We start from the raw sequence: 27426 nt of genomic DNA, 5'->3' as shown, positions 1-27426 counted from the left end.
TCACAGTAACTAAAATGTGGAAGCAATGATGGAAGTGTCCATCAGCAGATGAATGGTTAGGCAAAATGTGATCTATATATACATGGATTATTATACAGTCTTTTTAAAAAAAGAAGTTCTCAGGACTGCTGGTCAAGAGGATGGCCACCGCCTCACACAACCACATCAAAACTACAGCTAAACTATAGAATAACTACCACTCAGAACCATCAGAAATCAAGTTGAATGGAAATCTGACAACTAAGGAATTAAAGAAGCCACATCCATCCAAACTGATAGTAGTAGCAGAAACACAGAATGGGATGGTCCCACATCCACGTGTGGTGGTTAAAAATTTAGGAAAGATATCTTGGGAGCAAGGAGTCCCAGTTCCACATCAAGCCCCCCAGCACAGGTTTCCAGTGACAGGAAGTCCCCATAACTTCTAGCTGCAAAATCCAGCAGGGATTGAGTCACTGGAAGAAACATCCAGAGTCCCAAGCAGTTCCTCTTAAAGAACTCACACACGGACTTACTCATACTCACTCCCTCTGAGCTCCAGCACTGCGATAGCAGCTTGAAAGGCACCAGTGGTATACAGGGAGGAACTGAAGTGTCTGGCTTCAAGGTGAGAGCTGGGGCACAGCTTTTTCCCACACAGAAAGGCAGGCAGAGACCATTGTCCCTTTTCTGAACCCTTGCCCCACAGAGCCAGCAAGTGGATACCATATCTGAGACTCCATCAACTTCACTAACACTGTTTGCCCCACCCTAGGGATCCCCTGAGACTCCATGCCAACCACTTATGGACCTTCCCAGGCTGTTAACAGTGACTTTTCTGTATAAATGGCCGGTCTTCGCTCATGCTTCACAACTTCTTAAATCCTATTCTAAAAGCAACAGCCAGCCTCAGTGAGCCTCCAACCCCCACTCCTCTTGCTAAATGGCCCCAGACCCCAGACCCCAAAATGGAGATAAGTAATCCATCAGATGAAGAGTTCAAAAAACTGGTTATAAGGATGCTCAAGGAACTTAGTGAGGACCTCAACAGCTTTAAAAATTCCAGTCAAAAATGAAGGAAATACTAACAGCAGCAAGCCTAGATTCTCAGCTTGGATTCACCTGGGAATCTCCAAGCCCAGCACAAGTAGCAGCTATCACAGATTGCTTTATAGTTCATGCAGGGTAGCCCTATGCAGAACACAGGCTGGGGCTGACCTTGGCCTGCCCCATGCAGGAAACCCCAGAGCCTGCACACCCAGTAGACAGCTACAGACCATGTCAGAACACCACCACCCTGCCCCTGCAGAGCTGATCCTCCACAGAAAGTAGAAGCTGGTGATTAGTAGTCACAGCCAGTGCTTGCAACTGACCAGCCTGGGTAAACACCTCTTATTGACTTGCAAACAGCAATCAAGGCTCAAATACAAGAGGAGGATGTGCTCAACCCACATGAAGGATGCACTTCAAGTACCCACCTTGGGTGAACAGGGAGGCTGTGCCACTGGACCCTACCAGACACCTACTACATTAGGCCAAGCCAGCAAGACACGGAGTCATAGCAGCTCTACCTAATACATAGAAACAAATACAACGAGGCTGACAAAATTAGGAGACAAAGAAAAAGAAACATGGCCCAAATGAAGGAACAGATCAAAACTCCAGAAAAACAGCTAAATGAAATGGAGATAAGCAATCCATCAGATGATGAGCTCAAAAACCTGATTATAAGGATGCTCAAGGAACTTAGTGAGGACCTCAACGGCTTTAAAAAAATCCAGTCAGAAATGAAGGAAACACTAATTGAAATAAAGAACAATTTACAGGGAATCAACAGTAAAGTGGATGAAACTGAGAATTTCTTTCAGGTGCTGACAAGAGCCACAAACCTCATAGGTGGACTGCCTCCGTGAGAGATAAGGATGCTCACCTGTCTCAGCCCCAGAGATGGAAATGGTGACAGACTGACAGTACTGTCAGGGATGAGCCACAGAAGGGCACACACCACTGACCTGACAGTGTCCCTAGCACTTGGCTTGGACTGACCCTTACTGACCAGCCTCCAGAGTGTGTTGTGGAGGTGGCTCTGGGGCCCTCTGAGAGGGTGACCATTAAAGGGCTGAGAAACCAGGAGGGTCACCCCCTGACTCCTACTTCCCCAGCCCCTGGTGGCCACCATGACACCTTCTGTCTCCGAACTTGACTCTCCCAGGCCCTGCATATCTGACTTAGGAAATAAAAGGAGTTTCCTGAAAAGCTCTGGGCTTGATTCTTTGTCTTAGAAGCTTGGCTTCTCACAATGACTTGGAAAACTGACCTATTCTTTGCTTTGAAGATTGAAAGAATGCAGTGTGTGTCTCCATGTCTCTTTGGCCAGGAATCCCCTGAACAGAGCAAGTGCTAAACAGAGAGGAGCCTCTGGGCGGCAGCAGAGGGAGCATGCTGTACTGTGACCGTGATCCATGGGGGTGGGCAGAGATCATGAGACATCTACTCTCTGTGACATCGGGGAGACCATCTGACCACACTGGATGTTCCTGAGGTGATGGTCAAGGTCAGCTGGACAGGGAGACTCAGAGTCTTCCAGAAATGATGGGACATGAGCTTGGGTGAATAAAGACAATGAAGAAAAATCCAAGGAGGGTCCTTCATGGCCATAGTAGATGACAGAAGACGGTGGCTCTAGACTTTAACCAGCTAGAGAGGGTTGGCCCTGGTTCTGGGCAAGGGTGTGGGAAGTAAGAGGATCTTTGAGGGAAGTCTTGGGGGGGGTGTATGGTCCCCATGAAGGGAGGACCCCTGACCCATGAAGAGGGTCTGTCTGGCACCGACTTCCAGAAGGCACTCACATGGCACACCGGGAGCGTCACTCTCAGCTCACACTGTCACTCCAGTCCAGCACGCCTCACTGTCCCACCTCTGCCTAGTGAGGTTCTATTTCTCCTCAAGCAGGCTGTGTCCAGGCTTTGTTGGAATTTCTTCACCCCAGCTACCTGAGGCAGAGTGAACCACTCCTGCCTTTGTTCTGTGGACACAGATCCAACAGACACTGGGCTTTCACAAGCTTGCACTTAATCATAGGCCTTTACTAGGGCTCTGTGGGGACTCCCTCCCAAGTTCAGAACAAAATGAGAAGACACAGGATGGGCAGATGGAAATCAAATGTTAGCTTTATAGAGGCAGGATAAAGTGGCTTTTGATGCCTCTTTCCAAAATTGTTGGTTAGCTGCCTGCTCTCTGCCTGCTGGCCTCTCCCACATGGGTGCAGCCTGACCAATCAATGGGCCCCCCCAGCACAGAGCAGGCCAGAACCACACCAGAGGGACCAGAGGGTGCTCAGCCTCGCGGGCCAACACTGTCTCCCAAATTCATGGATGAGGAAGGTCTGTCCTCTCATGGGAAGGGGGGGATGAAGAAGAGGACAGGAGGGGAGCGATAGGGAGGGAAGAAGGGAGGAGCAAGGAGCACCTTGAGGTCCTACTCAGGCAGGAGCACCCTCGCAGGAACATGAGTACAGCGCCAAGGCCCACCCAGACTGTCTTCTGCTGTGTGAGAATTGCTGTCTCACTTTTTATGTGAATGTAAGCTTTCCCCGGCAGCACCCTTGTCTTCCTCACCTTGTCTCAGGCATCTCATGGAGAATTGGCGCTGTTACCGCCCAGGATGGGGTTGAGCAAGCAAATGGGAAGGAGGTAGGAACAAATCTTTCCAGAACTTAGGGTTGGAGATGCCTGCATCTCCCATTCTCTGACTGCTAGGACGTAGCCCAGGGGTGCTCTGCTGCCTCCTGCGACCACAACCAAAATGTAGTTGACGAGAGGTTCAGGTTTCCAGGGAGTTCCTCATGGCCTCTAGCCTGGCCTCTTTCTGACCCGGATCCACATGGCCTGAAGCCTGGTGGTCTTGTCCAGCCCTGCAAGTCAGGGCCTGGTGGCTGATCTCTGTCCGCAGGGATCGGAGCGTCTTATGCCTGCCGTCTGCACAAGGCCTGGGCACTGTCACCTTAGCTTCCCCAGTCACTCCCATGCCAAGTTCAAGGCAGCAACCTGTCATTCCTTCCTCACTGAGGACTGGTCTGCTTCTTCACTGGTGGTTGAGGACAAGGACCCACGCCCTTTTACCAGCCCATCCGGTCTTGGCTGTGTTGGGACTGACTCAGGTGAAGGAAAAAACACTTGCCGGGTCACTACCACTTCCTCCAACACCCAGCATCTCCATTAATTCAGGCCTCCGTCCACATGGCGAATCACCAGGCTGAGATGGGAAGTGAGGGCGCACCCCAGGTGCCAGGGGGGTTTAAGAAGCACAGCTCAGTCCCCTTTTCGCAGAGCTCACAACACAGGGCTCCTCCCTGCCCTGGTAGAAGATCATCTTCCTTCTGTTTGTCTTGGCATAAGCATTTCATAATCAAACACATGTCTTGACCCTGCAACAGGGAGGTGTTTGGAGAACACTTTCCTCTCAAGTGAGCTCTAGTTAAAGTCACTGGTCTTACAACATTTTTAAAAACAGAGAGTGTACTTATGTGAGTGCCAGTTGTTGAAATACTAGGGAAGTTTAAAATAATTAACCTGTTACATGAAAGCTCTCTTGGGCATATATTCAAATCGAATTATGTATTCCAACCTCACAAAAGGCTGAGGTCTTTCAAACCCCGATGTGGCTACTTGTTAGCTGTATCACTTTGATCAAGCCTTCTGGGTCTTTTACGTCTAGTTTGCTCATCTGTGGTTTAGGGAAGATGACTCCTGTTTAATAGCCTTGTAGAGATGACAGGATGTGCCTGGAGAAGGGACAATAGAATCTACTGAGGCTACCTCTGAGCAAGCCACTCTGCCGAGCACTGTCTCATACTGATACCTTTTTAAATTAGCCTGGATACTTACAAAGTTATGCAATGTGGGTTATTATTATAAGCTGTATAATAACAAAAATAACTGTGGGAAAAGTGTGTTAATGTCTCTGAACTCAATTTCTTTATCTGTGAACCTTAAATAATTCCAGCAAACTCAAAGTGTTGTGTAAGACTTATATGAGTTCTCAGAGGTAAAGGTGCTGTGTAGAAGTTATAAAGAAGGTTAAGAAAGACAAATACCATATGATCTCACTTATATGTAAAATCTAATGAACAAAATTAACTAAGGAACAAAATAGAAACAGAGGCATGGGTATATGACTGAGCTGTGAGAGGCAGATTGGGTGAAAGAATTAGCCAAAGAACGTATATGCTCTATGTCCCTATTTTTACCCCCTTAGCTGTCCTCCACCCAGCTCCCACCCCCTTCCTTCTGGCCATCACCATAGACAAGAGTGTGGTGATGGCCAGAAGGAAGGGGGTGGGAGCTGGGTGGAGGACAGCAAAGGGGGTAAAAATAGGGATATCTGGAATAGTGTCAACAATAAAAATCAAGGGAAAATGAGTAAATATTAGTATTGATGTTGATGATATATTTTTAAATTGCAGCTTGAAAATAACCTCTATAGTTTTCCTAAAGGGCTATACCAGTCTGGGCAGCGGCACCATTAATGACATAGCTAATGACAGAAGATCTGTGTATCCTTTTTTCCAACCCAGGCTTTAAATACACCCTCTGGTTGGATCACACTATCAATTTTAAGAGGGCTCAGAGGCTGCCACCCCAAATTTCTGGAGGTGGAGCTCTGCTTCTCTGAAAACAGGTCTGAGTGTTTTTTCATGTTTTTGCTTTTGTTTTTAAGAAAAACATGCTTTGGGATCTTTTACCTTGAGAATCCTAATTCTCGTGAAACAAACTAAAGTAGCCACTGTTTTACTATTCATTCCACAGTGAATAGTTTGTGCCATGTGAAGTCAGCTCAGGAAATTCCTAATCTTCTTGGCAAACCTTAGAGCTGGCAGCAAGGGAGGTGTCCTACCCAGGGGAAGAAGGGGATTTGAAGGAGGAGGGGAGAGAGAGGGAATGGCAGAGAAGGAGGGAGCCACAGCACTCAAGAACGGGGGCCCCGGAAGAGCGGCTCCCATGGGAAACTGTGTCCCTGTCCCTATGCCCCTCCTGCTATTCAAAAGAAAAGCCAGCTTCCTCCTGACCCTCAGGCCTCACTCAGCTGAGAAGTGCTTCCATATACATAGCAACCGACTGCCAGCTGCCACCATCTTCCTGCCTTCAAATGGGTCTTGTGTGCCAGAAAGACTGATTTCCTGGTACTTCTTCCCTAAATGACTTGCCCAGACTTGAACATGACTCTTTTTCATGGGGCAGGGAAAGAGCTGTGTGCTCAGACCTGCCCGATTAGTTTACTGTTTATGGCCAATATATATAGGCTCAGGGGTTTGTTTTGGTGCATTATAGCTGTAATAAAAGAGGATGGAGACATTAACAGTGTTTGATATGTGTTTGAGTCCAGAATACTTTTAACATGTTTGTGACCAGTCAGCATCTTTCAATGTTGAGAAAGATTTTTTTCACTATAAAAATTATGGTAAACTATATGTAACATTAAGTTTATCATGTTAACTAATTTTAAGTGTACGTTTCCAAGTACATTCACATATTGTGCAATCATCATCACTGCCAGAACTTTCTCATTTTCCCAAACTGAACCTCTGTACCCATTAAACACTAATTCTCCATAACTGATATCCCTGCCCTGGCACATAAACATCTACTTTCTCTCTCTATGAATCTGACTGCTCTGGGACTCTCATATAAGTGGAATCCTATAGTATTGGCCTTTTTTTGACTGGCTTATTTCACTGAGTATAATGTCTTCAAGGCTCACCTGTGTTGTAGCATGTGACATGAATTCCTAATTTTTTATGGCCGAATCGTATTCCATTGTACGTATAGACCACATTTTGCTTAGCCATTCATCTGTGGATGGACACTTGGGTTGTTTCCACCTTTTGGCTATTGTGAACAGTACTACAAACACGGGTGTGCGAATACCTGTTCAGATTGGAATCTCTCTTTTGCAAAAAGCAGGGCAAATGTAAAAAGTCATGCTTTCTTGAATTATTGCTGTTCAAAATTGGCCCAAACCTATATTTTTAGTTTGGAAAAGTAGGTACCACCATAAATAAGGAGACCAAAAATTTTGAATGGAATATATTAGGTGATTTCACTAAAGCAAAGCCAAATAACACTGAATCTTTAAAGAGTTGTTGTGTTAATGATGAGATGATGATTTTAAATGCTTTTTAAAGTAAGTGATACCCTCACGGATGAGTGATCACTAGGAAATCATCAGACCTTGGCATTTATAGGCCTAGATGGTGAGATTCCAAAATCCAGGGGACAGAGTACTTAAGGAAACCCGAGCAAAAACCCTGCCTAAGAACCTCATGACAAGCCACTCACTATAACCATGGGATTGTAGGAGTTTGCTAATATTGCTCATATACCACTTATGAGAGGAAGTAGTGTAGGTTAATGTGTGTTTTTGTTTTTCATTTTCATGGTTACCCCAATAAAGCAACAATGGCTGGATAGCTACAAACTGGAAATAAAAACTCCAGAACAATGGAAATGGTGGGGATTTACGGGGGCGGGGTGTATCTGCGCAGGTGCAGGAGGCCCTAAGGAGGTTGGTGCTGGCTGGGCCCTGCCATCCTGAGGGAGCCCCAGGAGCCTGGAAGGAGGCAGTGCCCTGCAGTGACCCTTCATGACAGCAGGTGGCAGCAGTGAGTAGCTCCTTGTCATTGTGGATTCTTACCCGAACACTGGATCTGAGAAACTGGTCACCCAGTCCTATGACCAAGTGGCATGTATCCCTTGACTGGTTATTCAGTTCTTCAAAGAAGCAGAAGAGGCCAAACTAACCACTAGTCTACAGTCTTTTCCTGGCAAAAAGCCTTCCATTTTTCATGGTTTAGCTTTTTGCTTCTAACCGCTCCCCCGCCCCCCTCAAAGAAACTATTTCAATAGCATAGAAAAGACTGGAAGGATAGACACCGGGACGTTCATGCTAACACGTCAGAGCAGGGCTGAGGAATGGGACTCCCACTTTTGACTATATTCTTCTGTATTTACTACTTAAAGCATGTAATTTTAACTATATTTTAATGAAAGTTTAAAATAATGGCAATATTCTATTTCCATTTATTACTCCAGGAATACTTATAATACTGGTCAAGAAACTGCAAGTATTATGAACTTTAATTCTTTTGTGATCAAAAAAAAAGAAACTTCACGCTTCTCAGAGATAATTTAAAAAACTGAAAATCTTCTCAAGTAATATTTCTCAATTAAAAAAAAGAAAGAAAAAAAACGTAGTCTACAAACTACCACCTACTGCACACATACACCACTGAGTTCCACAAGGGGAAGAGATTCCAGACGTGCCTGTGGACTCTTGGTTTTCTTTCTCCTTGAGACACGGGCAGGTAAAGTCTCCAAGGCAGGCAGACTGCTAATCAGGGCAGATCTCAGCCCTGATGAAGGCAGCAGCCCATGGAAGCTCATTTCCAGCTTTTAGAATGGCCAACGAAATTCAGTCCCCTACTAACTTTGAAAGACCCCTGTGCTCCAGGCCCGTGCTGGAACCTGGAGAGCAACGCAACGCAGAACAGCTTAAGTGTGGTTGAGGGGGCCAGGCTGGCTGCGCTATTTAAAGTCCCCAGGCTGTGTCCCAGGCGCACCACCGCCCCTCCCCCCCAATACGCACCGCGGGCTGACCGCTCCTGCCGTGCCCTCTCATTAGCGCCCTCGCGCCTCCCCCTCCGCTGTCAGGGGACAGCAGCCACGAAGGTCCGGGAGCCCCACCAAGTGAGAAGGTGGGGGCGGGGGGTACGAGGCTGGGACTAGTCCAGTACAGTGCATGGGGCTGGAGGGGTGGGGGTGGGTGATGTAGGCTGAAAGGCAGGCCGGAGTAGGGATGCAGGTGAAGGTGCGGATGCGGGAGAGAGTTGGATGAGACGATGTGGATTTACCGGCGAGGGGTGTTTAAAAGAGGAGCGGGAATGGGAGATGGGCAGAGGTGGTCGCGGGGTGTGGCCAGCACTGGGGCCAGCCGTTTCCGGGGCTGGGGCGTGGCGCGCCTGCGGCGGGGCGGGGAGCCGCGCGCTCCCGGTCCGCAGGGTAGCCGTCGGCGCTGAGAGGCCGGACCCTGGCTCGGGGAGCACGCCTGAAGCCGCAGCGAGCGAGCAGGTAGAGAAAGTCTCGGTCGAGAGCGGCCGGCAGAGCAGGTAGGCTTGGGAGACACAGGCGGGACCCAGGACCCGGGACCTGAACAGCTCAATGGAAACTGGCCTATGAGAATTCTGCTGGGAATCTTTGGAAGTTGTGGGTGCAGCAGGACTGGAGAGCGAGGGTCAGAGGCTTCCTGAGGTCCCTTTGCGGTACTTGAGGTTCCTGTGATGCTGGAGGTCCCTGCAGAGCCAGGTTGTCTGTCAGCTGAGAAAAAGGATTCTTGGAGGGTGGGCGCGTGCTGAGGTGAAATACATTCTGGGTGGTGCCCTCCCCCGTCAGTGGGGAGCAGGACGTGCTCTAGAACTTCTTGTCTGGGGGCTCCAAAGACTGCAAACCCTGGAGGCTCAGGAGGACACAGAGCCCGGAGACAGAGGGAGGGACACCCCAGACTAGTTCAGCAGCGCCAGGCTCTCTGCACAGCTTCTAGGTTTTGTTAGGAACAACGCTGCCTCCTCCTACATCCCTTCAAGGAACGTTTTAAACTTTTTTTTCTTAAAGAATCCCTTTAGCTATGAGTGCCAGGAGTGATTCTTGACCTATATGCTGGCCTATCTGACCTATCTGAGTCCAAGTACAAGAGTGGAAAAACACTTACCTGACTCCACAGCAATCCCTTCTTTCAAGGGCTGACCTGACAGTACGCAATAGGGACGGACGCGCAGGGACTTGCTTTGTTGTCTGTGCTGTGTGGAAAGAATTCGACCTAGAATGCAGAGCTCCCAGCCATGAATACTTGTGACCTGGGCTATAGAGGCAAGTGGAGTTCCCTGGGATTTGTTTTATCAAGATATCACCCAAATATGCTATTAATGGTTACATACAAACAACTGAAACGTGGATTATGCATTGGTCTTCTTAGACCCAAGAACTCTGAATGATGGTGACATGACTTGTGAGCCACTTCCCTGGCCATCCATCCGTGTGCTGTGAGAAATATTACAAAACAGACATTAAAAGGTTAGGAGGAAAAGGGGGATTAACTTCCCAGAGCTTGGTGTGTTCAAAGTAAACATCAGCTCATTTGGCCCATATTTTATGGGTGCAGCAGTTTAGTTCATGTTGAGATGAGCATCCATTGAGAGGGATGCACGTGTTCCTGTGAAGTACCTCACAGAGGCTGTGCCATTAGAACCAGTGGACAGGCTGCATAGGCCAATCAGCAAAGGTTAACTGGCTCCAAGCTGTTGTAACAGCACGTCACAAAATTTCATGGATTGCCAATAGGAGAGAGTTTTGGCCCAGTATCCTTGAATGTTACATTCTAAGAGGTGTTCTTTTTCTTTTTTTAATATTTTTTATTTTCAATATAGTTGTACAATATTATATATTTCAGGTGTACAACCAGGTTATAGGACATTTACATAACTTATTATGTGATCACCACAATAAATAGTTTCACACCATGCATACTTATTACAATATTGCTGTTCATTTTTTAATATATTTTATTGATTATGTATTACAGTTGTCCCATTTTTTTTCTCTCCTTTAATCCCCTCCACCCTATACCCCTCCCTTCCACCAGCATTGCCCCCCTTAGTTCATGTCCATGGGTCATACATATAAGTTCCCATCTATTTTATCCCTACCATTTACGCTTCTTATTCCCTCTACCTCATCTCCCGCTATCCCCCTCCACCTCCCTGCTGATAAACTTCCATGTGATCTCCATTTCTGTGATTCTGGTCCTGTTCTAGTTGTTTCCTTAGTTTGTTTTTGTTTTTGTTTATCTTTTTAGGTTCAGTTGTTGATAGTTGTGAGTTTATTGTCATTTTACTGTTCATAGTTTTGATCATGTTTTTCTTAGATAAATCGCTTTAACATTTTATATAATAAGGGCTTCGTGATGATGAACTCCCTCAATGTGACCTTCTCTGGGAAGCTCTTTGTCTGCCCTTCCATTCTAAATGAGTGCTTTGCTGGGTAGAGTAATCTTGGATGTAGGCCCTTGCCTTTCATGACTTGGAATACTTCTTGCCAGCCCCTTCTTGCCTATAAGGTTTGTTTTAAGAAATCAGCTGATAGTCTTATGGGAAGTCCTTGCTAGGTAACTTTCTCCTTTTCTCTTGCTGCTTTTAAGATTCTGTCCTTATTTTTAATTTTGGGTAATGTAATTATGATGTGCTAAAGTGTGTGCTTCCTTGGATCCAACTTCTTTGGGACTCTCTGAGCTTCCTGGACTTCCTGGAAGTCTATTTACTTTGCCAGATTGGGGAAGTTCTCCTTCAATATTTTTGCAAATAAGTATTGAATTTCTTGCTCTTCTTCTTCTCCTTCTGGCACCCCTATGATTCAGATGTTGGAATGCTTAAAGTTGTCCCAGAGGTTCCTAAGCCTCTTTTCATTTTTTTTGTATAATTGTTTTTTCATTCTGTTCTGGTTGAATGTTCATTTCTTCCTTCTGCTCCACATCATTGACTTGAGTACCAATTACCTTCCCTTTACCATTGGTGCCCTGTACATTTTTTTTATTTCACTTTGCATAGCCTTCACTTTTTCCTCTATTTTTGTGACCACACTCAACCAATTCTGTGAGCATCTGATTGCCAGTGTTTTGAACTCTGCATCTGATAGGTTGGCTATCTCTTCATTGCTTAATTCTATTTTTGGAGCTTTGATCTGTTTTTTCATTTGGGCTATACTTTTTTGTCTTCACCTGTAACATTGTAAGGGGTGGAGCCTTAGGTACTCACCAGGGCAAGGCAACCCAAAGGGCTGCTTTGTGGTGCTGTATGTGGGGGAGGGGTCCAAGAGAGACAATGCCACTTGCTCAGCCAGCTTTCAGTCACTTCCCCCACTACCCACAAGCAAATTGGGCCCTTCTGGTACTGATTCCCAGGTGGGCAGGTTTGTGTACATTCTAGGACCCTGTGGGTCTCTCCAGTGAACTCTCCTGTGAGCCTGGGAGTTTCTCCTGCTGCCACAGCCCCCACAGGTTTTTATAGCCAGAGGTTTTGAAGCTTTATTTCCCTGCTCTGGAACCCTGGGTTGCGCAGTCTGTCTCACTCCCCAGTTGTTACTACCAGTTTATCTGCATGCAAATGTGGGACTACCTGGTCCACCAACCACCGCCTTGCCTGCCCTGGTCCTCCACCCCATGCCTTACCAAGCATCCTCTCCACGCCCAGCTGGCCATCTCTGCCCCTCCTACTAGTCTGAATGAATGTTTCTTCTTTAACTCTGTGGTTGTTGGACTTCCATACAGTTCGATTTTCTGGAAGGTCTGGTTATTTTTTGTTTTTAAATTTGTTGTTTTCCTTCTTTTGGTTGTGTGAGGGGGCAAAGTGTATCTACCTATGCCTCCATCTTGGCCGGAAGTCCAAATTATCCTGGTGTTCATTTTTTTAACTAAAATAAATTTTACACTATACATTTGAAAAAAAATTAATTCTCTGTACTTATCACAGCCACCTTTTGAAATCTCATGCATGTAAAGAATTTAACTGATAATTAGTCTTTCTGATGTTATTGTTACTTGAAATACACCCAACAGATATTAAATAAGATATACACTTTTTGGATTTTACTTCAGTATTGTACATAATACATTAGTAAATACATAGTTTGTGTAATGTGCTAAAATATTATCAGAACATTCTAAACAGTGGAATGGCCTTTGAGAAACATTTGACCCTGTACAGAAACCCTGGGTCCATCTTGATTATTGTACAGTGTCTCCCTCCTTCCCCCTCCACTGGATCATGACCATTATCAACATTGTGTAGCATTTGTTATATCATATTTTGATCAGGTTTTGGGGTTTGTTTGGTTTTTTTTTACAAATCTGCCTCTTCCATACATTGTGAATGAACCTCCTGAGGGTAAGGACTTACTTATTTTGGTATCCTCAGTGCCTCAGAAATATAGGTGTTTGATTAATGTTCGTAATTGAAGAAGAAAAAATATCCAATACATGTAACCTCACACAGCATACATGTGTCTCTAAAAACTGTATGTTTTTGTTATTTCAATAAAATAGTGATAAAATTCAATTTTAATTTGTATAGTGGTGGAAAATTCTTCATCATGATTACTAGTTAGTACTTTACTGCTTGCTTTGTAAAATTTCTGTACCTTCAGAAGTATGACTTAGTGACCATTGATGTCAGCAGTTTCTTCACTCTTCCATTTTCTTTAATCGGAAGAAATACTGGTTTGCTTTAAATTTGCTGTTAACAAAATAATAATACTAAATGTAAAAATCACTTAATGTTTTTCATTCAGACCACCTGATTATCTCCATGAATTATTGCTCATTCATTCTTGAGACTCCATTTCCTATTGCCTTTAAAATGAATCTTTTATCATAGAACTTGGAAGAGATTTCTGATTAAATTCTAATAGAAGTAGAATTGAATAAGACAAGTCAAATTATATACTATTCTATATACTATAGAAATTGTTATTTCTGCAAGCACAGAAAACATTTTGATAGATATGATTGTGTCAGTAATATAAATACAGTAATAAAATACCATAATTTTAAGGCTGTGAGGTTTTTCTCACCAAGCAAGAGTGAAAACAACATCTGAATTTGCTTTGAAATATCAATTCCAATTTATATGATGAAGTAACTGGACTGTTGTTAACATATGACTAATATTTAACAGCTTTAAACACTCTGGACTGGAAGAAAAGTCAAAAGCTTAAAATGTACTTCAATCTCCGTTTCCAAACATGTTTTAATGCATGCTAAAGAGATATAACTCAAAAGGTAACTGTTATAATCTGAATAGTCAGCCTAGTGTACAATCCCATGCAGGCACGTGAACAGGGAAGGTCTGTTGGGCCTGGTTCAAAACCGAGGTCTATGTAACCTTAGAAAATTGCCATACCCTCTCTGGACTCCATTTTCCAATCTGTAAAATGAGGAGGATTAACTAGACCACTTCTGAGGGTCTCTTGGCTCTAAACTGCTATGATTCCATGTTTCTTCCATGGGCAAGTAGTAAGATTCCTGAAGGGTGTAATTTGGATTTATATAGAGAAATTACCTTTTCACTGGCCATGCTGTGGTTATAAAGTCAGGGCATGGTATGTTCTTCAGACTGGCTCACTTGTGCTGCTGATATACACAATCCCGTTCAGAGCAGTGGCACACCGAAGTACCCTATAATTTTCCTTATTGCAATTTACTCTTAGCCCAAGCCTCCCTTCAGAAAATTATGTGCTGGTAAATTCATTTTTAATTTAAGGGTATTGACTTTTTAAAATTATTCACTTATTAAAACTTTGAAGACTAATATTAAAGTACATGAAAGTGAACACATTACTGAAATGTTTAAATAAAATGTTTGAATAAGTGAAAAATTCTAATGGTATTTGTAGGTCTTTCAAAGACGTCATTCAAAAATTGTATTAATTTAATGATTGACAGGAGAAACTTGAGGGTCGACAGAGTAATGGAGCAGGGAAGATATGTGAATTGTCAGAATGGAAGTCCAGAGTGGCGTGAATAGCCTTGGAAGACAGTCATGTGTCCAATTACACTCCAGATTATCTACATTTTCCTGTCAGCGGAACTGAAGCTACACTGGCTGTTAATTTTCTTGATTAATATTAAAACACTAATTGTGAAATGGATGATTTAACATGAATTTCTGAAGGGAATGATTACTTTTTTCAGATATTTCAAGAAGAAATAGTGTGAATAGAAAGTTTTGTGTATTTTTAATTTTACCAATCTTGAATATAAAACATTGAAGACATTTGTTTTTAAGCTAAAACAGTTGTTTAAATTACTTCCAGCATAAAATTTGCTCTCACTAAGCTTTTGGGTCATTGAAAGTTAAACAGAAAGGAAAAACTAGTGAGTTCTTTCTTTTGACTAAAGATGAAAAGTGTAATCATGTTTACCTAAGCTGTCAGTAAGAGCTTGTGACTTTTCAGGTACTCACAAATAATGGAAATCCCCACACAAAAGAGAAAATATAAGGATAATAATAATAATACATGAGTGGCAGGCACTATTATAAGTGTACCTGTCATTCATGTATACTTATACATTCTTATTTAATAAATAAAATAAGTAGATTTAAAAATTTAAAAATTATTTCATGTTTCTAGATATTTAGACTCTGACAATATAAAACTATATAATCCCAGCAGTGCTTTAGAATTATTAATAAAGAACTTGGAAAATTAATGCTTTATAATTTCACTAACAGTTCATTCTGGATGAAAATGGTGTTTCCTACTAGATATTAGATTATTGAAAAGTTAAGCAAATAAAACTCATCTATTTTTCCATTTAAAATTAGGGAAGAGAAGCTGTGTAATTACACAGCTTTGTACTAAAATAAAGGATACCCTCAAATTATATGTGTGTATTTTATAATAATAGTAATAATAATATAAAATACTAAAATCTATGCCTATTTAAAAGATCCATAGGAATTTTTTAGATTTATGTATATACTATATGTAAGACTGTGAAAAAAGCCAAAATAAACCCTAATTCCTTTTAAGCATATCTGAAATAAAATATAAACTTCTAAAAAGACTAATATTTTAGAAACCTAGATAAATAATATCTGGAACCAAGCAAAGAAATCTAATTATAATACAGTTTCAATTATAATAAAACAGCATGAATAATTTTATGACAGTAAATTTGAAGCTTAGATGAAATGGAAACTTTTCTAAAAGTCTGACTTAAGAAATAACACACTAAATTTAACTAAACTGACTTAAGAAACAACAAATCTTCATATGTCAGTAACAGTTAATAAAATTGAATTTGTAATCAAGTCTTCCTGGAAACCCCTTCAAAAAATAGTGTTAGTCCCCAAATTCTTTTATAGGAGATTCTTAAAATTTATTTAGGAAATTTATAATTTTTCAAGCTAAAAATAACTTTCACAGTACAATACAATAATAGTACAAAAAATTAGCCCACACATGCTAAAAATCCTGGCCAGTACAAGAAGACAAGAAAAAGAAATATCAGGGATTTGAATTAGGAGAGGAAGACACAAACAGATGATGTGACGTGTGTCTTCCACAAAATCCCAAAGACCGTCCTAACGATGAGAACGAGTAAGGGCTTCCTAACAGGTTGCTAGATATAAGACTAATATATAAAGATAAGTTCCTAAGTAACAGTGATAACCAATCAAGAATTGTAATACAAGAACCATTTATAATGAAAAATTAGAACGATAAAGTATCTAGAAATAAATGTAACAAAAGGTATGTGAGACATTCAGGGCAGTGTCCTCTAGCCCCACCACTGAAGGGCAGAACAGAAGCTCTGCATCAGGGCACCAGTGGTGCTTAATGGTGGGAAAACTTGATTGTAAAGTCACTTTGGTTCATCTATAAACTGATTGCAATTCCAGTCCAAATCACGTTTAACATTTTTGTGGTACTTGACAAGGTGTACCTAAATTTCACGTGGAAGAAATAAAAGGCCAAACCATCTTGAGACAACTTTGAACATCACAGCAGGAGTTGTGTGTGACCCAGTATCGCACGGATCTAGAACTGTAGCCACTGGGTCTCCCGCTGGTGGGTGTGTTGTCATGGGGAGACTTCTGTCCTTTTCTTCTGGCGATGGAAAACAAATGCCACATGTTATTTAATCTGCAGTTTCAAAGGTTCTGTTTTTTCCTTTCATGCTTTTCTACATGAGTGAACTTCTCCACTTTGCTGTGACTCTGGACCATCTTCTAAAGGCGTGATTTCCATCTTGCTCTTTCGTCTTAGTAGCTAAGGCAAAGTTACATGTTGGGGTCAACTCCAAGAGTAGAAAAGAAAAGAAAGGTCTTCTGTTATTTTGACAAGTTTATTTTGAATTCTAATTCCTTTTTCAAGAGTCAGAACAAAATTATGAAAAGGTGTGAGAATGACATAACACCATGGGCTGGGTCTCCTGGTTTTGGGAAATTACTGTCTTAAGTATGTCAGCTTGAAACAGGCAAGGGATGAAAGACACTAATGGAATCTTTCCACTGGCTGAAAAGTTAACTTCAAGTTAACAAGCCCCCTTTTACTGTATCATATTTGTGATGAATTACGACTATCATGTCCTTGTAAATTTGTGGCAAATCAGAGATAGCGAAAGATTGCATTTGGGCCACCCATATCCCATACCCACCCCTAGCAGATACTTGATGAACAAGGAACTCTCTCTAGGTCACAAGCCTACTTGTGACCCTCAAAATTCTAATCAGTGTGTTCCAGGTAATCACAAACATTGACACAAAATTAACTTGCCTAGCCCTACTCCACATTGTATGCTTAATTTGTAAGGCAAAAAACAATGTTTTTAGTTTCAATATATTGTTACAAAAGGGAATCCAGTATAATACAGATCACACCTTTGCTCTCATTCCATTCCAAAGTCTTACTAAAACTGGCATTTCCTTAGAGCAGCTCTTCTACACACCCATTCTTCCATGCTCAGCCTCCAGACACAGGAGGACCCTGAGCTTGGTCTGCTCAGGCCCCTTTCCTTCTCCCCGTCCCTCAGATGATAACTTCCCAATGCTTATATCCAGTGTCCATACTTGCATGTGTGATAGGTGACATTTCCAAACTGAACTCGTGTGATTTCCAACCCCCAAACTTATATGATCTCTGGTCTCCCCATTTTGGTAAATGGCAGTTCCTTTTCTCCAGTTCCAGGCAAAACCCTCGGCATCTTCCTCAGCTCCTCTTTGCCCTACCCCAAAATCCCACCCATCAGCACTTCTTGCTGGTCCCACCTTCAGAATATGCACAGACTTGGCCAGTTCTCAACACCTTCTCTGCTTCCACCATCACCTTTCAGGATTACAGCACAGCCTCCTCACTGCACCTTCTGCTTTCACCATTGTCCTCCCTCTCCCGCATTTTCACCACAGCCAACCACAGTGGTCCCATGAAGAAGGGAGTCGCTTATGTCACTCTTCTGTTCGAAACTCTCCTGTACTTTCCCAGCTCACGTAGAGTAAAAACCTAGGTTATCACTGTCTGCTATGATCTGTCTCCTTCCCAACCTGCTTGTCCATCTCTCCCCTCCTGGCTGGCTCTGCTCCAGCTAACCCATGTTTGCTACCCCTGAGCCCATCCAGTCTGCTTCCTGCTGAGAGCCTGGATCCGTGTGTCTCTCTCCCCTCCTATCAGGGGCTTTGCTCTTCAATTAGATACCACCCTCTCAGGGAACCTACAGTCCTATCTGACCCCTACACATCCCTCGATGTTCCTTCCCAGCTTTCTGTCTCTCTATGACACTTTCAGCATCTGTCATCTCTTGTATGGAATGTCTTTCCCACAAGAGTTACATTCTTCCAGCTGTAGTTTTGTTCTGTTCAGCATCAGTGCCTCACACATAGTAGGCCTCCCTCAGTCCCTGCTGGATGGCTGCATCCTGTCACAGATGTGGCATCCACGGAAGGGAACACAGGTGGAACCCAGTCCCTTTCTCATCCTCCCTATTCCTTTGCATTCATACTTTCCTTTCTTCTCAGCTCTCAAGTCCTGCCCTTGCCTGAGAATGTGACCTCCCTTTTGACCTCACTGAGAGGAGTTATGTCAACACTTTGGAGAACTTTTTTTGTAATTGTTTTTAATCCTCACCCAAAGATATCCTTATTTATTTTTGAGAGAGTAAGGCGGGGGAGATGAATGTGAGAGAGAAACGTTGACTAGTTGCTTCCCACACACAATCCAACCGGGTATCAAACTCACAACCCAGGTATATGCCCCACCCAAGGATTAAACCCGCAACTCTTTAAGGTTATAGGGGTTATAGGATGATGGTACAAACAACTGCACCACCCATCCAGGGCAACACTTTGAAGAACTTTTGTCCCATACCTCCCATCTCATCCTCCCACCTGTACTTGAATGCTTGACGAGGAGCCTGACCCTCCCTCCATCCTCCTCATTCCTCAGGACTCAATCCACTGATGTCAAATACCTACAGCCTTCTCTATACCTAAAACACCTCCATTGGACCTGTACCCAACTTTGGTTGATTTTAGGAAATTCTTTGGTCTCTCTTTTCTTTAAATTCTAGATTCATCGAGCAAGTGATGTCTAAATCTTCCTTCCATTACACCAGTACACTGCTTCCTAAGCCCTTCCCAGATTTCTTGTTTTGTCCCTGTCTTGCCACTGACTGGTCACTTGAGGACCATCCATGTCCTCCTTACTGTGAGATCACAGGGCCTCTTTTTCCTTTCCTTCCTTCTTGAAGGCTCGGAAGAATGCTGACACCATTAGTCACCTCTGCAAAGTCCTCCACAGGCCTCCTCAACTCCGGGCCACCCCAATTCTCAATCTTGCTCTCAAGGGAATATGCCTTCTGAAGCCAGAAGGAGAGGCAGGCTCTCCGGATCCTGGGTGACTTCTCACCTCCCAGGCCCTCCGGGTTTCCTATCATCTGCTGGCCCTGAAGTGTCTGGTCTTTACAAGCACTCAGGAACTACCCGGCCATTTTCCTCCTACAATTTCTAAAATTGTCTAAAATTTCCTGAAAGAACTTTGCCGGAAACTAAGGGGGGAGCAATTATGAAGATAAAATATGAAAGGAGAAAACAAGTTTCCAGGCACAAATTTCAAGAATCTAATAGAACACAAACAAGGTGGACTCTCTGGCAGAACTTGTCAGGACACCCTGAGGGTGGTCTCTTCCCTCCACTGTCTGCAGGGAAAGTCTCTGATCTCCAGCTCTGCTCAGTCCTTGGCCCTCACCCACCTTGTCAGATCAGGTGCCCTTCACAAAGCACCCACCACACATTGGCCACCTTTACAGGCGCCAGGGGCAATGAGTTGATTTGGTATCCTTTTCTTCCTTTCTGCCACATTTTTTGTGACGTGTGTCTCTAAACTGTTCTTTGCACTTTGGTTCTCACCTGGGAGAGGAGGAGCCACCCTGTGGACCCTCTTCCCAGCTGCTTCCAACCCCTCATCTCCAGCTTCCCACTGAACACTTTCAGTCAAATCTCCCACCACTGCTTCTAACCCACACAGTCACCAAACCAAAGTCTTCATCTCCTCTTCCATTCTCAAGTTAGCACCCCTCCCCCAATGTCCTTCTCTTTAAACCCTCCCTCCGCACCTCCCTCTTCACCCATAACTTTCCCACTCACAAGGCTCAGGCATGTAAGACTTGTCTTTCATTCGTACTCTCTCATCCCTGTCTCTGGTCAGGCACTGCAATGCTGCCTTAATTTTTGTGTTCAGAGTGTCTCCTCTCTGTTTTTTCTCTTTTTCATTCGCCCCTCCCGTCATCCAGCTCAGCCTTCAACCCTCACTCGGAGATCACTACATCCTCCCTGGGTTGCTGTGGACTTCTTTGTTGAACAACACTTCGGCATCTCTCTACCCTATGTGGGTTAGTGGCTCTCTAGTGCTTTGGTTCATGTGCACCATCAGTGCTTACTGAATGGCTACTGTGTGCAAACATGGCCACAGCCTAGCTCCACATGCTCAAGCAGCCCTTAAATTCACTGCTTTCTGACCCAATGCCCTGTTTCAATGATCACACGTATCCCCACTGCCATGGGAACATCGTTCTGTTCTTGAAATGCAGTCCCTTCACCCTCCCTTCTACTCAAAGCCACATCTCCTAGGCCCAGTTCAAATCCTGCTCTTCCCTGGCTACACCTTCTAATATTAATATCCTTCTTCAGGGAAATAGCTCTACCATTGTAGAGCTCCCCGTTTACCTGAACTTTCCCATCTCCACCAATAGATCTCAAGATAGAGCCCATGTTTTTACAAAATTTTTTCAAAAGATTTTATTTATTCAGATTTTAGAGAGGGGAAGGGAGAGAGAAAGAAAGGGCAAGAAACATCAATGTGTGGTTGCATCTCACGCCCCTGCCATGTAACCTAGAACAGTTCCCTGACATCTGACATCCTTCATGGGAGAGTGAGTCATTTTATGTTCAATAGTTATGTTTCTCAATGAAAACTTGTTACTCCCTAAGATCATGGACAGTAGAGCCAACAGCAATGACAATATGGGGCAAGGAGGCTGCTAAGGTACATGAAGACTAAGATTTCTCTGCAGAGCTCCAATGAGCAAAGCAAAGAGTTAGAAGTTTACTCTAAAAGAGGGTTAACATCGGCCTATTTTTTTTTTAGATCAGAGGGAGTAAGGTTTTGTTTGTTTATTTGCCTTTAAACCAACTCCTAAAAATTCGTATTGTTAAGCATTTTAAGGGTCACTATGATAGAGTTTTGTTTATTCCCCTGGAGAATTGTATGTACACTCACAGCTTAGCCCACTTTCCTTACTGCACAGACTGGTCGTGAGAACAGCAAGCTCTGTCCTTAATTCCAGTGGGAGCATCTGGCCTGTTTGAGCAGAGACAACATGGAGAACTATGTGTAGGCTTGGTCCCCTGTGTCTGAGGAGCACTGTCACCTTCACAAAGAGGGCCCACGGGTCTTACTCCCTCTATCTGAGTGTAGTTCACTGTGTATGACCATGTCCTTACTTTACAGATGGAGCCACGGACAGTGGGAATTCATGTGAGCTGAGTGAACTATTTATGCAACATTTGCAAAGAGAAAAAGTCAAAAGGGAAGTCAGAAGTGGAGGAGGTAACAGATTAACAAAGGCGGTAGTTATGAAGGTGGAATGGGCATGGTGCAACTTGGGAGAATGCTGCTGTAACCTCACATGAGCAGGATGGGCAAGATTAGGAATGGCCCGCAGCACAGGAAGCCCCAGGGCTCCTGTAGAGACCAAGCCTGGAAGAGCCCAGGGAGGAGTGAGGAGGCTGGGAGAGGTCCATGTCCCTTAGGCAAGTCACTTATCTTTCTAGCTTGTTTCCTCATCTCTGAACTGAGTTAAGTAGTCTTTGTTTGTCTCATTTAATCCATGCTATGTAGGATAACATAGGTCTGTATTGTATTGGTGCCATACACCATGGTTGAAGTCAGCATGGAACACTAGAGGGTGATATATACAGACACACAGAAATAAGTATACACACCGTACACGTGTACATGCATATGCACATGCATGTGCGCTTATGTGTGTACACATGTGTGCATGCATGTAAGTAAATGTGTGTGCCAGTATATGACATGTGTGCACACACATGTGAAAGCGTTGTGTGTGCATTCGCGCGCACCTGTGCGAACATTGAATGCATGGCATGCAACAGTGCTACACATGGATACATGTACAAATGCATACTGACACAGTCCATGCACATGCTCACATAGTCGGGTGTACACACATGTGCATGCACACAGCTGTGCCTATGTGCACATGCATGTGCATTCGCATGTGCATGGCTATACATGTGAATGCTCCTCTGTACACATGTGTGTGTTTGCATAGATGCATGCACATGCGCCAGTGTAAACCTATGTGCAGGTGCAGGGGGTTCTGTGTGCGTGCATGCACGCCTGCACATGTGGAACCATGTGTGTACACATGCACACAAACATGTTCACAAGCATAAACACATAGGAGCTTTGGAGAGAGCTATGCAGCATAGCCCACTTCGGGAAGTGAGAGGACAGCAAGGCCATTCCAATGACACTCCATTCCAAACCCTAAGCACGGGCACACCTGCCCCTTCAGCTGGTTGGACCTGAGCTCACCTGTCCTACCTGCATATCAACAAGCATGTTTCTTTACAGGCTGACAGTGAGGAGCAATGGGTGACTGGAGCTTCCTGGGGAGACTATTGGAGAATGCACAGGAGCACTCCACAGTCATTGGCAAGGTGTGGCTGACAGTCCTATTCATCTTCAGGATCATGGTGCTCGGAGCAGCTGCCGAGGAAGTGTGGGGAGATGAGCAGTCAGACTTCACCTGCAACACCCAGCAGCCAGGCTGCGAGAACGTCTGCTATGACCAGGCCTTCCCCATCTCCCACACCCGCTTCTGGGTGCTGCAGATCATCTTTGTGTCCACGCCCACTCTCATCTACCTGGGGCACGTGCTGCACATCGTGCGCATGGAACAGAGGAAGAGAGGGCAAGAACTAGAGCAGGTAAAGGGAGGCTGCCTGTGTCTCAGATCTGCTGCTCGGTGTTCATCCAGAGACCACAGCCAGAAGGAGAAGAACCCCCTGTGGAATGACCATGGCAAGGTCCGCATCACCGGGGCCCTGCTCCGCACCTATGTCTTCAACATCATCTTTAAGACACTATTTGAAGTGGGCTTCATTGCTGGACAGTACTTTCTGTATGGCTTTCAGCTGAAGCCCCTCTACCGCTGTGACAGGTGGCCCTGCCCCAACACAGTGGACTGCTTCATCTCCAGGCCCACAGAGAAGACCATCTTCATCATCTTCATGCTGGTTGTGGCCTGCCTGTCCCTCTTACTCAACATGCTGGAGATATACCACCTGGGCTGGAGGAAGCTTAAACAGGGCGTGACCAGCCACTATGGCCAAGATACCCACGATTCAAGGACAGGGGCCACAAAACCTGAGGGTGTGAGCCCACTGCCCTCCCACCTTATTACCACCACTGGTACTGTGGGGTGCCCTCCTTACTATACTCACTCTGCCTTTTCCCTGGGACAGGCAGTGGCCACAGCCTGTCCCGGCTCCCTTCCACCAGCAACCAACTTCAATGTAGCAGCCCCATCCCTGACATGGGGGAAGAGCCTCCCTGAAAAACTGTACAATAGTAACCATCACCTGCTAATGACAGAGCAGAACTGGGCCAACCAGGAGACCGAGCAGCAGACATCTATTAGGAAGGTCTCCTCACCTGTGTCCACATCTTCCTCCTTTACCCCACCAGGCAGCCCCCAGCCACTCCCACAGGAGGGCAGAGCAGGCAGCAAGGAGTCTGTCCTGCTGGGGAATGGGGACAGCAGCAGCTTGGGAGAGAGCAGACTGCAAGTGACTCCAGATGAGGGGCAGCAGGCAGTGACCACTGCTGTCGAGATGCACATTTCCCCTTTGTCCCCCACAGACCCCAGACAGTCAAGCAAGGCCAGTAAGTCCAGTGGCAGTCGGGCCAGACCCAATGACTTGGCCATCTAGTCAGCTCTATAATGGCCTCATTTCTAGCAACCAAAACCAAAGTGCACTTCAAATGAGCAGGTAGAAAGCCTAGAGTGACAGAGAGCACTGGAGCAGGGGAGAGAGAAGATCATCAGAGAGGTCTGGGTTCTGTGTCAGTGGTTGCTGTCCTTCATGCTGGTGGGGTGGGCAGAAGGTTGATGCTTTCTATGGGGGGTGGGGGGAAGTGGGGCACAGGGGCTGATGGCCTTTGAAGATATTCACTGCAACCCATTTGCCCAGAATCCAGCCACTCTCTCAGGTGTTTCTGTCTCTCGGGGGACTGTTCTGTGGTGATAAAGAGGCAGGTGTCAGCAGTCACTTCATTTTGGGGTCACTAGGGTTTCTGTCCTGAGCTCTCCAGAGCCTCTGGCCAGCCCAGAAGGCCATAGCTGCACTTAGCCCTATCTTGTATTGGACACTTGTAATGTAGAGTTGAAGTTAATTCGGGATATTTGCCAAACTGCACTAACAGGACACTTAGAGCAAGCCTATGTAGTGTCTTTGGAGATTCTGAAATTTCACGTGAAGCCCCGGATATGCAAGTGCAGGCTGTATGACAAGTGACAACGATGAGCAGCTCCCAGAGGCATAGTTTTGTGGGTGAGGGCAGAGAGGCAGCTGGGAAGAAAGCAGGTGGCAATGCAGCCGCACTGGACATCACTTTTAACAGCTGAGGAAACTGAGATAAAAGTGTGGCAGGCCCACCTTTGTGTTTGTTTTTAAATGATATTTTTCTGCTTTGAATTGTACAGATAGGCCTATGTCCCCCACTCTCTCCCTTTCAGGAAATAATGAGAGAAATTTAGTACTGTTACATGGATGGTGACTGAGGGAGTGCTCACGTTTCCCATTTCCTACTAATAAAGATTTGAATTTCTTTTACCTGAAATGCTTTGAGTGCATGAGTCAGCTTATTACTATGAGAATGTACCAGATAAAATAAAGGCAGAGAAAAACTTAGGTGACTTTTATGTACTTGAAATTGTCAACTTTTTGAGTGGTAAATGTTAGCCGCTGTTGCCAGAAAAATTATTTATACAGGTGAACGAACACCTACACCTTTCAAACAGTACAGGGGAATCTGTTTTTGTTTCCTAACCATTCCTTCTGGGCAGCTGTTTGCTTTCTAAAGTGTAAATAAAAGTGTCTGGGTTCGCTCCCGTGTAAGTGCATGTGTAACGGTTTTGTGTGCGTGCCGATTTGTCATCCACGCAGATGGCCGCTGTGACGGGAAAGGCTACTTGTGTGCGTGGGTGTGCCTGGAAGAGGACAGCATTTCCTGTACTGCACACACGCTGTTCTGTCTCAGTCTCTGTCTGTCTGATCGGATGGGCAGTGGTGATGCTGAGCCTGGTCTCGTCATACTTTTCACCCCAGTCACTGATTGTAGTTATCCCTTACTCAGCAAAACACCGTTCACTGTCTATTTGATCTGTTTCTCTTTGTGAATTCCTTTAATATTCTGATGATTCTTTTGTGACTCTCTAACAGTCTGAGAGCAGACTCTGATTCCTGCCCCCAGATTAATGTGAGCATAGTTCATTAGTGCATTCAGCTTGCTGTGGGACTGGCTGGACCACCTTCCTGGCTTGAACTGTGCTCACTTCCCATCCATGTCCTGCAGCCTCTCTCAGACGGTCCATCTCAGAACTTTTTGTTTTAGTAATCTTCAATTTTCTTATTGCTGTACAAGTACACTTGTCTCCATTTCCCCCCACCACTCCTCCCTGCCCCACCCATCCCCACCTCCCACCTTCAAATCCTACCCCCTTTGGCTTTGTCCATGTGTCCTTTATACATGTTCCTTGACGACACTTCCCCTATCAAGGAAAGTGTGCAATCTTTGCAATTCGAGTTATGCCCTTCAACAGGGTCTCACTTCTTTCACACAAAAAGGCACACTATAACTTCCTCAAATATATATATATATCTCCATTATAATGAATTTCAAAAACAATACACTTCACAAAATTCAGATATTTGATTTATGATCAAACATTTCTCTTTTAATGAATTCTCAAGTCTGAGAAGCAATTTTAACGTTACTGAAAGCATTTAGAAATGAATTCTTTAAATACAAAAGCAAGATCACTATCACTACTGGCTGCAAGACTGTGTATTTTAATGTTGTCTTTATTAGACAGAGATTAGCTACCTGGTCTAAGACCCAAACAGCTTATAAGAATACTATTTGGAACTTGTCCATTTGGCAAATCCAGCTGAAGCTGGAGCGAGGACTTCCAACTCATTTGCATTGAAGACCTCATGAAATTTAAGTCTATTTTTTAAATGTCCTTTCAAAACTGTCTTGGGGAGCATTCCTTGATGAAAAACTGCTTGGCAATTAAGCTGCTTTTTTGGGTTTGCAGTTATGCACATGGAGACAGTGGCTCCAGAGTTTATGTTAAATCTGGAAATCAAGCTCCACTCAGACATCCAATTTGTATTTGAGAAAATATGGTGTTGACTGGTTCTGATACCAGCCCGGTTTCTAAGTTGCCGCGTCAGTTCTATAATGAGTCATCTATGAAGAGGAGAGGAAGGGTGAGAATAGTTGGCATTACTGCCTGGAAGTAGATAGAAGTCCAGTGAGGACTGCTCATCACCCCTCTGTTCTTCAGATGGACTTGGGCCAAATCTGCCTGGACCAAGGGTTGGCACATAGTAAGCAACTCATCATGACCCAATAAATGAATGAATAGATGAGGGAGTGAAAGTATGAATGAATGAATGAAACTTAGATTCTGCTTGGTCATCTAAATTCCTTTGACATGGATTGAAGTATCAATAAATATATTGGAGAAGCTTATCCCCTCCCCAGGGCTGGCTAATTTTTGTCTGTAAAATCAACTTTATTGAAATATAATTTGTGTTTGTCACATGGATATGCCAAAATTGTCTCCCCACAATCAAGAACATTTCCATCACCCCAAAGGTTGCTTATGCTTCTCCTAGTCAAGTCACCTCAATTTCAGGCCATCACTAATCTTTTATGTGATGTTATAGATTAGTCTTTGCTAAAATTTCATGTAAATGGAAGCATACAATATGAACTCTTCTCTGTCTTTTTCACTTAACATAATGTTTTCAAGATTCATCTCCACAATTGCAGGTTTCAACGGTGTTTCTTTTATTGCTGAGAATTCCATTATTTGTCCATTCACCTGTTAATAAATTCACCTGTTTTGGGTGGTGTGTTAGTGTTCTCCAGAGAAGTGGGTTATACACACACACACACACACACACACACACATACAGTTAACCCTTGAACAACATGGTGTTTGAACAGCACAATCCATTGATAT

At 44.2% G+C, this 27426-nt stretch overlaps 1 protein-coding gene across 2 annotated transcripts; it reads left to right on the top strand.

Moving 5' to 3' along the window:
• Positions 1 to 9029: 9029 nt before the first annotated feature.
• On the top strand, positions 9030 to 24253 carry LOC112296201 (gap junction alpha-3 protein-like). 2 transcript variants are annotated; one of them, XM_045188133.2, is made up of 3 exons: positions 9030 to 9142; positions 21588 to 21686; positions 22740 to 24253. In XM_045188133.2, the coding sequence occupies exon 3, from the start codon at positions 22757 to 22759 to the stop codon at positions 24098 to 24100; it is 1344 nt and encodes a 447-aa protein (XP_045044068.2). In that variant the 5' UTR covers positions 9030 to 9142; positions 21588 to 21686; positions 22740 to 22756; the 3' UTR covers positions 24101 to 24253. The 2 variants fall into 2 exon arrangements, with proteins under 2 accessions (XP_045044068.2, XP_024406807.2); XM_024551039.3 differs by lacking the exon at positions 21588 to 21686 and having other exon boundaries at positions 9045 to 9142.
• The last annotated feature ends 3173 nt before the right edge of the window (positions 24254 to 27426 follow it).

The sequence above is a fragment of the Desmodus rotundus genome, chromosome 3 (genome assembly GCF_022682495.2).
Source record: "Desmodus rotundus isolate HL8 chromosome 3, HLdesRot8A.1, whole genome shotgun sequence".
Lineage (NCBI taxonomy): Eukaryota > Metazoa > Chordata > Mammalia > Chiroptera > Phyllostomidae > Desmodus > Desmodus rotundus.
The sequence above is the reverse complement of the archived record's forward strand: the minus strand, read 5'-3'. Positions and strand labels throughout refer to the sequence as shown.